At 38.7% G+C, this 14,063-nt stretch overlaps 1 protein-coding gene across 3 annotated transcripts in view; it reads right to left on the bottom strand.

Annotated features, from left to right (window-relative positions):
- Nucleotides 1–83: 83 nt before the first annotated feature.
- Nucleotides 84–14,063, bottom strand: part of ulk2 (unc-51 like autophagy activating kinase 2) — a 38,752-nt gene continuing 24,772 nt past the window's right edge. The window contains exons 15-27 of one of the 3 annotated variants that reach the window (XM_056263290.1): nucleotides 13,429–13,578; nucleotides 11,869–12,014; nucleotides 11,663–11,746; nucleotides 10,434–10,705; nucleotides 10,151–10,347; nucleotides 6,859–6,968; nucleotides 6,533–6,667; nucleotides 6,165–6,376; nucleotides 4,622–4,800; nucleotides 4,420–4,538; nucleotides 3,495–3,652; nucleotides 3,264–3,399; nucleotides 84–1,942 (exon numbers count right to left, since the gene is read on the bottom strand). In XM_056263290.1, coding sequence (XP_056119265.1) covers nucleotides 1,878–1,942; nucleotides 3,264–3,399; nucleotides 3,495–3,652; nucleotides 4,420–4,538; nucleotides 4,622–4,800; nucleotides 6,165–6,376; nucleotides 6,533–6,667; nucleotides 6,859–6,968; nucleotides 10,151–10,347; nucleotides 10,434–10,705; nucleotides 11,663–11,746; nucleotides 11,869–12,014; nucleotides 13,429–13,578 — 1,963 coding nt within the window. In that variant the 3' untranslated portion in view covers nucleotides 84–1,877. The remainder of the gene's footprint in view (nucleotides 1,943–3,263; nucleotides 3,400–3,494; nucleotides 3,653–4,419; nucleotides 4,539–4,621; nucleotides 4,801–6,164; nucleotides 6,377–6,532; nucleotides 6,668–6,858; nucleotides 6,969–10,150; nucleotides 10,348–10,433; nucleotides 10,706–11,662; nucleotides 11,747–11,868; nucleotides 12,015–13,428; nucleotides 13,579–14,063) is intronic. The other 2 variants (XM_056263291.1, XM_056263292.1) reach the window with 2 other exon arrangements.

The following is a 14,063-nucleotide window of genomic DNA, read 5'->3' as shown; positions in this document are numbered from 1 at the left end:
GACAGGAAACGTCCTATAGACGTCTTGCAGATGAGCAAACACTTTTAAAAATACATTTCAAAGCACATAATCGGAGACTCAGATAACAGGATACAATTGATCTGTTTAATAAAAGCTGTATTTCTACAGTTTCAGACAACATAGATGCCCTTGGTAAAACACACATTGATTAAAACATTTTGTCACTGAAAGTCAAGGGATTATGAACCTTCAGGCTGCATCGCCCGTGATCATGTCGTGTTGGGCTGTGATAGGCTGGTTTATTCGGAAAGGGAAAGTTGCAAATGGAAGGGCAAGTACATTCTAATGTTCCACAGGTACATGTGCTCTGTACTAGTCTTCTCTAATTGGATCATCTGTACACAGTTCTGCTCACACCTGGATAAGGAAGTCCTACAACTACAGATATGCATGGATTTTGTATAACAAAGTGGCAGAAAGGACATCAGCCTTCTCTTTCTGTACAGTAAAAGGCTTTGTAGGCTCACAGGGGGCCGTTATTGAAAATAAAAACACAGGCAGAGTGCAGGAGAGAGGGAGCGAGATGTTCAAAACATGTACAAGGGAAAGTAGACTACCCGAAGTCATGCTCTCAGTTCTTCAGTATCCTGAAACTGGCCACTGCATCTGGGAAGAGCAGTTACACAAACACTGTCCTGAGCTCAGTGGATGAATGGGGAAAAGCAGAGCCTGGCAGTGGGCCGCACTCTCTCCCATTTACCTGCAACATCCACGTCCCGCACAGTCAATGTATTGTCGTACACAAGATATTCATGGGCGTTAGTCAAGAGCTGCCATGCAAAGTGAGGTCTCGAGTCTTACGCAAGGCCTCGAAGAACCTGTGGAAGTTGTCCTATTACTCCTACAACAAAATAAAAAACCTAAAAACAAGGAAATCTTGTGCTCTTCATTTGAGAGGCAGGGATGGCGACGGCAGCATCTACCTTCTTCAATCAAGCTGTGCTCGCTCGCATTCACTCCAAAATAAAAACACACATGTAGAATGTACAAGTATTTACAGCTCACGCACGTCAGTTAAAAAAAGCTACAGTATTAATATGAACATAAAAACGTTTCAGTACGGCTGAATCAAAAGGTAAGTAACGACTCAAGTATTTTGACCATTATGTCTGATTCACCATGAGGCTGTTATGAGACGCCAATGTCCGACCTGATGCTCACGGGCCTTCCAGACACTCGATTTCAGAGGATTATAGATATGGAAATGAGAAGGACCTGGAGCCACACGCTGATCTCGGAGACAGATGGAAGGATCGTCATCTCCATTCTCCCAGATGTTCGAGGACAAGCGTCTTCCACATCTGCCTCAATAAAGTGCATTTGCTTCAAAACTGATTTTGTAAATACTACAGATTCCTCTTAAGTTCAACCACTTGACTGTGTATGTGTGGTACCAGTAATTACAGTCCAACACTGGGCTGCACATCCGCCCCATGTCGTCTTTCAACACTATCATCAATAACACTAAAACCAATAAATAATCAGAGCAATAGAGTGCAGTAAAAAACAATAGAAAGAACTGATTTGCATCGACGTTCATGGATGGGCCTTTAAAGATTCCCAGTCCAAAATCCTTTCAGTTTATGTAAAAAAGAGAAATGATGTCGTAAAAACAGAAGATGAACGTCTTTTTTCATACTATAAAGTCTCTGTTTAGTTTTCATCTTTGGTAGTGAACTTGTGAACATCCTTCTCAAAATGTCATCTGCAAAAAAACGTAATACTTGGTCTGTTGCTTGTGATTGAAAGGAATCAAAAGGAACTGAAAGTGCTTTGACTGCTACAAAACAAAAACAAGGGATTTGTTTAGTCTTCTTTGTAGTTTGAGAAGATGATGGTCCCTGGAGTGAAAGTCTTTATTCGTACAGGGTAACGGTGCAGTAACACAAAGCTGAGATCCTCCGGTCCACACTTGCCTTGTCTGTGCAAAGGAAACACAAACAGAAAAGATGTAAGAAGCAGTAAACAAAGACACATGAACGAGATGTTTTAACAATTCTGGATCTAAATGATTCCAGCAGTGTTGTTTTAGTATTATTTATTTACTATTACGACTCCGTGTGTGTGTTTAATATTAATATTTTTTTTATAATATCAGTTTGCATTTGAATTTTAGTGTAAATTTGAAATATTTTGTTATTTGCTTTTGTCATTTTATTAGTTTTGGTTGAATATATCCATTTAGCTTTTAGTACTTTTAGTACTTTGACTAACTGCCAAGGTAACATTTTGTTTAATTTTTCATCTAATATTGAGTTAACAACCGTTTTAGTTAACAATAACAACAATGGGTTCCTGTTCCTTATCAATTCTATTAACGATTCTTTCAGAACTTTTGAAAAACCACCAGCCTATATTTGATGCAAACTGTATGCTAAACAAAAATAATAGTGTAACAATAAAACAACATTTATTACCAAATACTGTGTTCTTAAAGTGTATATTTTATTATTCAATGTCATTTGAACAACCAGTCAGATTGCTGTTCAATTCCAACAGTTAATTTCAAGTCTTTTTGACCAATTCATTGAACTAGAATCATAAGAGAACCAGATCATAAGAGTCATTTGAAAGTGAATCGGACTATATTGGTCACGTCAGCAAAAAAAACAATCATATTGAAATGGACATCATCAAAATCATTTGATTAGATTTTTTTTTAACCCTCTGGTGCAGTTCGTTCATTTTGACTGATACATTTTACGTATTTAAAAAAAAAATTGTTTTACTTCATTGGAATGGTACGAAACTTGGTAAAGGTTTTGGCACTTGCTATGTGAACAAAAAAAAATGGAAATGAATAGGAGACGAATTTCATCTAGTGGAAACATTTGGTATTGCACACAAACTCTTACTGAAAGCTCATTTTTTGAGATATCAAGCTCAAATATGGAGCACAACTTGTTTAGATTTATGGCTTTGATTTTCTCACAGAGTAAAACATGTTTTGTAAAATATATATTCCATATAAAATAAAATAAAAATTCATTTTTCATAATAATAAACAAACTTCTAAACCTTCATTTTAGTTTCACGTTTTAAAAACAATTCACTTTATCAATAATCTGCCAAGTGTCTTCTTTAATAAATATAATTTAGTACCATGAAATCCCCTAAAAATACAAAGTATGAAATAAAAATATTCTAAAATATTGAACGTTTATTTCATTGAAGAAAAAACAACAACAAAAAAACACGTGAGCAGCACCAGAGGAATAAAACTGTTTTTTAAATTCACTCACATTTGATGACGTTCTCTACATCAGCTGGGTCCTGGAGGATCTTGGACAGGCCTTCCAGCAGCATGGATGCCTTGTTGTAGCGATATGCGATGTCCTCTGTCTGCTGAAACATCTCGTCTAGTGCGGCCGACTGCACCTGTAACACACACACAAACATGACACCAATGTTAGCCACTCATAAAATCACGCAGCAAAGCTCAAAGTAAGGCTTTCATGACCATCCTCACTCACCAACTCTACAGCATGGTTATAAATGAGCTTCTCAGCTGTAACGCTGTTGATCTCGTCCACAAATCGCTGCTTGTCAGAGAAGAAGTGGTTGAGTTTGTCCGTGAGGCGGCGGCACAGGGAAATGCAGCTCTTGTAGCGCTCGTTCAGACTCTTGACCACTGAAGTTCAGAGAGAAGTTACGTTATTCGTTACATCAGTGATTCTCCACCTTTTTGACTCACAACATTTGAAGGTCCCCCAAGATATTTCTGGTGCTTCTGCTGTCACAACAAATCTGCTCATTTTCAAACTTTATTTACAGAAACTAGCAGTCACAATATATTCACATAGTTAAAAAAAAAAAATTTATACATACGTACATTTCATAACTCCAGAAGTTTCAATAACAATGTTCTTTAGGGTTTACACCTTCACACCCATTCATTTACGTCTTTTACTTTTTTTACTGACAAATAGCAATTTATACCCCCAAAAATATTCTAGAGCTTGATATAACTAGAACATTTTATATCAATGTTAAAAATGCCCATGACTACTTAGGATTTGATTCGTTTTCATGACTTTCATGGTCCTAAATGACATAAATGACAGTTGCTAAAAATATGATGTTAAATATTGATTGGTATTGTTTTTGGCTTATTTATATTTTAGTTTTGTCTTATTTTAAATCATTTATTAAAATCATTTTAACTAAATATCCCAAATTTTACTACATAGTTTTTACTATATTCATATTTACTATTGTTTTAAAATGCATTAGTCCACCAGGCCCAAATTTCCATTATTTTTTCTTGATAATGAGAGCCCTGCACTAGACCTAATAATAATTTTAGGGCTAAGGGAAAGTGGTTGACTCTGTAACAATTCAACCTCACGTATACATACACAGTTTTTGTCATCGGAGTCATGAAATGTATCAGCTCACCTTGTTTGACGGCCGAGGAAGGATTGAGCTTGGCGGACTTGATCTGAGCTTTGGCCAGGTGCAGCGAGGAGGCCAGCAGCTGTGCGGCTTTCATATACAACACCAGCTGCTCCACCTGCCTGTGTGAGATGATGATCAAAACATTATATACTGTACGTCATGAAGTCTCATTGTTAAAGGTGTTTCAGCGCACTGTTCTTACCCCCACTCCTTACTGAGCTGACTGATCTGGTCCACCACCACGCTGTCCTGAGGAGGATAGAGAGAGGCGGCGGACGCACCCAGGTCAGGTCCTCCGGCCCGTAGAGAAGCGATCTCCAGCACACAATCCGTAAAGGACAGCATCATCCGCAGGTGCATCAGGGTGTCTGTGTGCTCACGCTGCCAAACACACACATAAACCTGTTAGTGTTTCCCAAGAAAAGCTTTATCCAGGACAGACTGTTCTCTGTGTGTAACAAGATGAATTGATGTGCTTTAAGTGAAATCCTGAGCTATATGACCAGTATACAGGATTGAGCAACTAGATCACCAGTGCTATTTTAGTATTATTCATTTTTTTAGTATAATTAATTTTGCTACGTGCCTTTTTTATTTAAAAAAAAGTGCGTTTTATTTCTATTTAGCTTTTATTTTTACTTCAGTTTTAGTTTTGTGATTTTAGCGCATTTTAGCGCATGGACTTAAACCATATTTTATTGCAAACTTATTTTTCCATGAAATATTTATATTTTATTTTATTTCAGCTTTGTTTTAATAGTTTTAGTTATCAATAACAACACTGCTAGGTGACGTGTCTGGTCTGAGTAACCTAGTCACAGGACTTTATTTATTTATTTTATTGGTATTGGCCAAATATTTAATATATAATTGTTCATTCTCATTTCCCTTATTTTAATATTTTGATTACCCTTACACATCTAACACTTATTTAAAGTTAATTATTTAGTTAACACTGTTCACCCAAATTTTTCAAAAACATCATCAATTACTCACCCTCATGTCGTTCCAAACTTTTTTTTCCAGACTTTTGTTCATCTTCACAACACAAATGAAGATATTTGAATGAAATATGAGCGATTTCTGTCCCTCCATTGACAGCTACGCAACTACCACTTTGACGCTTCAAAAAGTTCATAAAAAGATCTTAAAACTAGTCCAAATTTTCTGAAAAGAATCGATCGCTTTATATGATGAACAGCTTTAAGTTAGTCTTTTATTCACATATAAACATTGATCAGAATACATAAACAGAAGCTCATCCGTACTTGCTTGAGGAAGCTCAAACGTGCTGTGAAACACTGTTCTTGCACATCAAGCAAACATGCTTAAACCACTCAATTCATATGGATTAGTTTTACGATCTCTTTACGAACTTCTTGAAGCGTCAAAGTGGTAGTTGCGCAATGGAGGGATAGGATAGATCATCATTTGTGTTGTGAAGATGAACAAAAGTCTTGCAGGTTTTGAAATTCTGACATGAGAGTGAGTAATTCATGAGAATTTTCATTTTTGGGCGAATTTTAGGTATTGGGAATTTTAATATATGAGATTTATCAGTTATTGGTCATTACATGAAAACAATTATTAGATTATCTGTATTTTAATATCTGTGCATCTGAGACTGCTGATATTATACGACATATTGTGAGTCAATGTCTTAAAATGAACACAGACTAAATTACGTAATTTTACGAAAGTAAAATCAGTGGTGCAAGCTGTAGTCTACATGTTAGCTCTCTCACCTCCATCAGCGTCTCCTCCGGCAGTTCTGGCGCTTCAAAGGTGATGAATCCATCCAAGCTGGGCGGGGAGGTGCCGTAAGGGACGTAGCGCAGGCTGCTGGGAGCCGCGTCCACTCCTGGCGACGAGCTGCCGATGGTCATGCCTGGGGGAGAACCCATGTAGACCTTACCGCTGGTGGAGCACAGCGAGCCGGCAGAGCTGTTGGAACCTACTGCGGACACATAGACACAGAAATCAGCCTTAGCGACTACTTGAGTTAGGAATCAATTAGCTTTAGGTTAATCTTTGAAAACGGTGCCATTAAACATGTAGTGTGGCAGCTGAAGCAGTGGTGTATGGGGCGGGTTTACGAGGCGAAGCCCCTCACCTGAGGTGGTGCGCGGGCGGGAGGCGAGATGGCTGCAGGTGGGAGGGGTGCTGCTGTTTGGGGGCGAGCCCACCGTGAACACAACGTTGCGGGGACTCGCCCCGCCCGGTGCCAAACCGCAAATCCCTGCCGGGGCTGGGAAGGGATGCACACACAGGGGTCACTCACAGACTAACACATACAAACACTGGCAGCCAATCACAGCACTTCATGCAAGCCAGAAGCTTTCAGGAGAAGCTCAAATGATGTCAATGGGGTTGCATTTAGCAGAAATAATATCGGTATGAAAAACTGGAAACTAAAACAAAATGAGAAAAGGGGTCCACCTGTGTCCATTGGCCTCTCTGTGTTCAGGCTGTCTGTGCTGCCCTTGTACGGCTGTCCTCCCAAAGTGATCCGTACCGGCTGCTCAGACAGTCTGCCAGCACTTACAGACCTGAGGAAACAAACAAGTTCAGCTTGATTTTATATGCATATGGAATTTATAATACAGGAGTCAATGACATGACACTTATTTCTTGTCCAAATCTTTTCATTTATACAAATACATAAAAAATGCAAACAATGACGCCAATATACATTCCTTCTTTGATTGTTTTTTCATTTTTGTTTTATGATACTTGTGCGGGGCATAAAGTCATAAATGTCAGTGTCCTGATATATAATAATGAAAAAAATGAAATGTCAATTGTACTGTTATGAAATTTAAAATTCCTGAAACGAAAAGAATTATTATTATGTATTTTTCTTTAAAAAAAGAATAAATGAGCAGTAGTCATGAAAGAGTAGAAAATCAAAGTCATGTGGTGTGACCAACATGCAGAAAAACAAAAACAGGAAATTATATCAAAGAAAGGAGATTTTCTAAAGTAAAAAATAAAATATCAGATCATTTTTGTGACAAGGCAAGGTCAGTTCAAGTTAGAAAATGTTGTGTGCAACACCTCAAAATATTACATTTATGAATTCATAATTCATAATACTTTTATACACAGATGTTTAAAATATAGGGTCAGTAAATTTTTCAATGTTTTTGAGAGAAGCCTCTCACCAACTATGCATTTATTTGATTAAAACAGTAACTACAGTAAAAACTGTAATATTGTGAAATATAAAAATTTAAAATAACTGTTTTCTGTTTTAACCCTTTAAGGTACGCACCATGAAAAAAGCAAAGGAAAAATTATTTCTTTGCATTTTTTATTCAATTATGATAACAATAACAACAATCAAAAAAAAAATTTTAATTAGACCTTACAGTATTTTAGATACAATCCTCTACCAAACGGTTGAGACGTCTGTTTATAATAAAAGAACAACATTCAGAACAAGTCATATTAAGTGCATTTTCTTGACCAATAAAAAAATCTGATGGCTGCTATTGATGGCTCTTACAATGCTAGTCATATAGTAATACACAAACATAGTCAATTTTAAATTATGAAATTAATAGTAACACCAGAATTGGTATTAATTCTTCAAATGTATTCTTGATATTTACCATAATACAGTACAGAAATGCTGAAAAAATGATATTGATCAAATATTTTTTATCAAATATGTAATTGAATAATATTAAAATTAATCATTTTAACAACACTAACCCTTTTGTTCATTGTAAATAGCTAATTTGACCAACATTAGCTAATTTTATTAGCTAATTTTTACTACCTTAAAAGGACAACTCAACCGTTTGGTAGAGCATGTTTAAAAAAATTATTTGACCCTTATAAGACTTATTTTTCTTTAATTAAGTTACATAATTCTGTTTAACAACTCCTCTGAAACGATAATATGTCAACCAAATAGTCTTACCTTTAAAAGTCCCGCCGATGTGCGTCATCAAAGGAGGAGCAAATTTTCGCTGTGTCATGTGCTGTTTGAAGGAACACTGAAATGGCATGCTGCTCACAGACACAGTGCCATCTAGTGGATTTTTTTAGCATTGCACAACTACACCAAACGGTAGAGATGGCTCATTCAGGTTGAGTTAAGCTTGATGCATTTTTCAATAAAATATAGTGACTTTAAGTGTGGTCTACCAAATGGTTGAGTAGTACCTTAAAGGGTTAATATATTTAAAAATGTATTTTATTTCTGTGATGGCAAATCATTTCAGCATCATTACTCCAGTCTTCAGTGTCACATAATCATTATAATACGCTGATATGCAGCTCAAGAAACTTTCCGTTTATCAATGTTGAAAACCGTTGTGCGGTTAATATTAATTTAACTGACCCCAAACTTTTGAACAGCAGTGTATATTATTATGCATATTATTATGCATTATGCATCAAATGTTGTAAAATTAGAGGTGGGCATAGATTTTTTTTTTAATCTAGATTAATATTGAAATTAATCTAGATTAATCTAGATTAAAATGGCTCATTTGAATTCTCCCGAAGGCATTCAGAATATGTGTGCTACCCAAATAATGACTAAAAGTAAGTCTTTGAGAATAGTTTGCCTCGCGTAGGGATGTGCATTTCTGCCAAAAATGCCATTCGACAATCGAGGAGCAAAAGTCGAATATCGTAAAAAAAAAACAACAACAAAAAACGCAATGACAGAAAGGGAGGCCAATTTCATCTTTAGCGATTTGTCATCAAACAAACTGTTTATTAATTGAACAAGTAACATGTTTTCGTCCTTTTTTTTAACATAGTAGGCTAATTGGAAGAAGAAAAAAAAACAATAGCCTACGCACGACAGTCCGTTTTTGCATCGCCAATGCTCGTTAGATCAAAAAATAATGTCGTCATATGTCATAAGAATTTTATGTGAACCTGCCTTGTTACTGCAATAGCCTCATTTTTAAACAAATTAGTTTCAATCAATGTAAACTATTTGTGTGATTATGCCACTGCGCAATACAAGCGCAAAACACACAATGTAGCCTATTACCTGAATGAAATGAAATCGAATGTATCGTCCTGTGGAATCATTCATTCACAGACAGCTTACGAAGATGTTCAACTAATAAAGATCTTCATCGCTGGCAAAAATATGATGCATTTGCAGATTTGCATTCACTAGACTAGACTGTAGATCGGCCACTTCATCTAACGCTCTTGATGTTCTTAAATCTTCCTGTTTCGACTCCGAGTGTGAATTGATAGCGCTTCAGACGATTCAGTGCGCGAGGAACTGAACAGATCAACTGATTCGCGAACCGATTTAGACAGATCATCTGACAACTTGTTTGATGAAGTCTTTGAACAGAATCGACTCAAAAGAGTGATTCATTTGTAAATGAGCATCGCTCATGCCCATACAAAGGACACAGCGCGCTTGGAATAAACTCATTTAACAACGTATTGCATTAAAATAAAGTAACGAGAGGAACGTCGCCCAACGTAACAAAGTAAAAGTACACCTTGTGTCCCTGACAGGAAAACACCCTACTGCGCGACCTGTGACAGTAGGCGCGGCGTCATACTACACATTAGAATTGCGCGAAAATATAACGATATTCGAAAAAGCTATTTATGATCCCAACCCAACTTTGATTAACGGCGATATTTTTTTTATCGCCCGATAAGAGTCTCACGTTAACGCAGCACGTTAACGCCGATAACGGCCCAGCACTATGTAAAATATATCAAAACATTTGCCGACCTGCCAAAGGAAGTCTTGCTGGCCTCTGGAGCAGGCTGTTGGCTGCTGGGATACGCCGAGCAGTGATGTGCACAGAGGTCACGCCCATCCATCAGCATCCTGATTGGGGTGGGGCTGTCGGCTATACCCTGCTGCGAGGCCAGGGCCAGGAGGTTGCACGAGGCTTGAGTTTTAGGGATTTTGAATGGAGCGCTCACCTAAATGAGAAGAAATGAGATTAGTAATGTCAAAAGCTCTTGATCTAGACCAGAAAGACGCTTACCAGACAACTCCTGCAGCTTACCTTAGTGGGCGAACCGATGATGGTGGGCAGTGGCGACTTTGTTAGCCAGTCAGAGGTGCGAGGGGAGGAGCCAAGGTGCTTGGTTGGGGAGGTGCCTAGGTTGCCGGGACGCCCGAGCTGAGGGGAGTGGCTGGTGGGGTAGGCGGATGAAGTGGGGTGCACTGGGTCAGACATCTGCTTGTGTAGCTTCTGCTTGTTCTGGTAGATGTCAGTCAGCGTGGGCGCACTCTGAAGACGGGTGCCCAGTAACAGAGAGGATGGCACAGGGGAACCTAAAACATAAAAAGTGTCCTTGTTTAAAAAAAAAATCATTTCAAGTTGCAATGAATGAAATTAACAACAGATCTTTTCTTCCACAGTGACATACATACAAGTGTAACGGACCATCGAAAAAGAAATAAATGTAGGGCGGGGTTATTTCCATCAGCTATTGATTCGATTTTGAGATGTGGGCATTGCACTCAAAATTGAAGGCAGATGAACCTTTAGAGAAAGGGGCGGGGTTTAAGCAGACTAAATGATTGGAGAAGATCACCAGAGAGAAGTCTGTTGCATTCACCAGAAGGTCCAGCTTTTAGGTTTCTCTTTAAGGTATAAGGTATTTGTAATTGCACATTTAGGTGCTGGGTAATATTAATTAACAACATGTACTTAAGGTTAGGGTTTGATTTAGGTTAGTTGCATGTGATTATGCATTATTTACTGTTATTTTTATAGTAACTACATGCGACGTGCATTTGCTTACAATGAGACCTATAACATTAATTTCTGAAATAGACAGGGTGAATTTTCATTTTAACATTTTGCTGCTATGGCTAATCAGATGCTACATGATTCAACCACTAGGTGACACTGCAGTTTATATATTTCAGACGTGCGCCATTAGACTTCAGTGAACTGAAAGCATAACACAAGGTCAGTGAGTTTGTCTGCTGTTTAGAGACGATCATTGAGTTCACAGTTTTGAAGGTTTATAGGTTTGAAGAGGTCTCACACAAAAGCTCACACAGTTTGTTCCTACAACATGCATTGTTCCTGATCGCTTGTTGAGTTCTCAGTCACAACGAGCAGCTGTCTCCATGGAGATTAGAATAACACAGACATGCTGTGACCCACCGGGAGAAAGCCACTGTGGCTACTGCTTGTGGGACTGTTAATGGTGCCACTTTGAAGAAGAAAACAGCAGTGCTGTGAGTTCTTTGGTGTCCATCTTTGACACATAAACTCACCGCCTGAGGAGCTGCGACTGCGGGCCTCGTGGCTCTGGGGGTGTCCGCAGCAGCAGTGGCCAAGCTGCTCAGGAATAGTGCCCACTGGGGAACAATTGCACAGAAAAAGACAGACACACATCAAATGGGCACGTCAGGACATGTCAGACTTTAAAAATACAGTTTCCTAGTAAACATTCAACTGGAATGACAGCGGCAACTATTACCCAGTGGAGAGGGAGAGTAGGGCCGGGAACTGCCCGTAGAGAGACGTCGCCCAACAGTTTGGACCGTATCTGCAGGGCTTGGTGACCCAGACACCATTTTAGGGAAGCCCATGGGGCTTGTGTTGGAGCGCCGCACTGTGCCTGACCTGTAGAAATAAATAAAAAAACATGGTAAGGCTTTAGTTTAGGGTCCAATTCTCGCTATTAACTAGTTGCTTATTATAATGCATATTACTAGGACATTGGCTGTTTATTAGTACTTATAAAGCACATATTTATGCCTTATTCTGCTTGACCATATTCTACATCCCTTAATCCTTCCCAATACCTAAACTTAACAACTACCTAATTAACTATAAATAAGCAGTAATTAGGAGTTTATTAAGGCAAAAGTCGTAGTTAATAGTTTGTTAATAGTGAGAATTGGATCCTAATCTAAAGTGTGGCCAAAAACATCATACTGTAGTAGTATTCGACAACCGTACAATTGTATTTCACTGAAACCTTTTCTTAGCACAAATGACACTTTTCATAACCAACAATTATGCAATTATGTTAAACCAACTGGTCTCGATGTGATTTTATTGGATATATGATGTCAGTTTTCCTCAAGATCACACAGTTGTAGTTTATCACATTAACTTGCATTAAATTGATCAAAAGTGACAGTAGAGACAGAAGATTTCTATTTCAAGTACATGCTGCTCTTTGAACTTTAAATTCATCAAAGGATCCTGAAAAAAAATCGTGGTTTCCACAAAAATACTAAGTTCCACAATATTGTTGATACTAAGAACTGTTTCTTGAGCAGCAAATCAGCATATTAGAATGTTTTCTTGAGGATCATGTGAACATTTGAATGGTAAGAAATTCATACATTTGACTTTTTTAGGCCCTTGTATATGAAACACAATTTGCAGGACGTCCTCGGTCATCAGTGTTGTTAGGGTAAGAGTTCCTCGCATTTTCTTTAACTTTAAAGTGAGATACTCAATATTCCTCCCTTCCTAAACAATTCATAAATAAGCTTAGTGACAAAAAAAAATCACTCCTGTCAAAACTGGGTAAGAGCAGAAATGTTAAATAGTTCAGTGCACTGGCACCTGGAAGACAGTTATGACTCAAAGATCAGGTCTGAATTGGTGCCCGGGGCCACTTCACCATCACCGCGGCCGAGCTGACTAACAGGGTAGTATAATGTGAACCAGCCTGGCCCTGGGCACAAGGACAGCAAGGCTGCTGTGATGAGATTAATCACTTTTTGAGACGCAGGGCAGGTCAGAGTGAAGTAGTCTAAGCAGCTGCTGAGGTCTGGCGTGACTAATAGGGGACAAGCAACAGTCAAAATCTCCAGACTCTACTAAACACCTGCTTGAAGACCCTAAACCCATCTGTTCTCAAAGACCACTTAGAAAATTCTCAGTTATACAAGTGAGCAAGTTTAGGAAACAGATGCAAATTCGAGAGTGACAAGAAATCTTTCCATAGCATCATAAACACATGAATATCCCACATACAGTAAGTAGCAGAGTTAAACATTCCCGTTGTTGGATGTCTTACCTGGGAGAGCCATAGAGTGTTGTGGTTGGGCTGCTGGAGAGGTTCTGTTTGATCCGCTGGTAGTTTCGTACCTGTGTGGGCACAGGTATTGGCGTGGTCTCGCTTCGTGGTGACACCATTGGGGTCTGTCCTGTGGATGGCTGCGGTGGCCTGAGAAACCCAGAAAACAAGGTTTCAATCCAGGCAGAATGCTTTTCCAAACCCATTTAGGCCATAAAACCTAGACAAAATCCTCAAGATTAAAGTCTCATTCAACATGCGATCGCTAAATGTAAAGTGCGAGACGTTTCCAACTTTGTCAAATGAGTTCAGCAAAAGCCGTTTCTGCTCAGAGGGCATGGCCGAACCACATGGGGTGGAGCTACAGTGTAAACACAAAGCCCTGACCAATCAGTAAGGAGGAAGGAGGAGTCGTGGGCAGTGCTTTTTAGGCAGTGACACGTGCTTGGTCCACCTCCCTTCATCAGTCACAGACAAAGAAAACAAACAGCTCGTTCTTATTTTATCAGGAACACAATGTTTTTTCACAGATGTCATGACTGGGTCAAGTGCGCGCACCGTGCAAAGGTCTGATAAGAAGGAAGGGGAGCTAAAAGGGAGAAAGGAAGCTGCACATTACTGTTTGAGCTCCAGTC

The sequence above is a fragment of the Rhinichthys klamathensis genome, unplaced genomic scaffold, assembly GCF_029890125.1.
Source record: "Rhinichthys klamathensis goyatoka isolate OS25496 unplaced genomic scaffold, OSU_Roscu_1.1 h1tg000206l_1, whole genome shotgun sequence".
Classification (NCBI taxonomy): Eukaryota; Metazoa; Chordata; class Actinopteri; order Cypriniformes; family Leuciscidae; genus Rhinichthys; species Rhinichthys klamathensis.
Note: the sequence above shows the minus strand (reverse complement) of the source record. Positions and strands in the feature narration are given on the sequence as shown.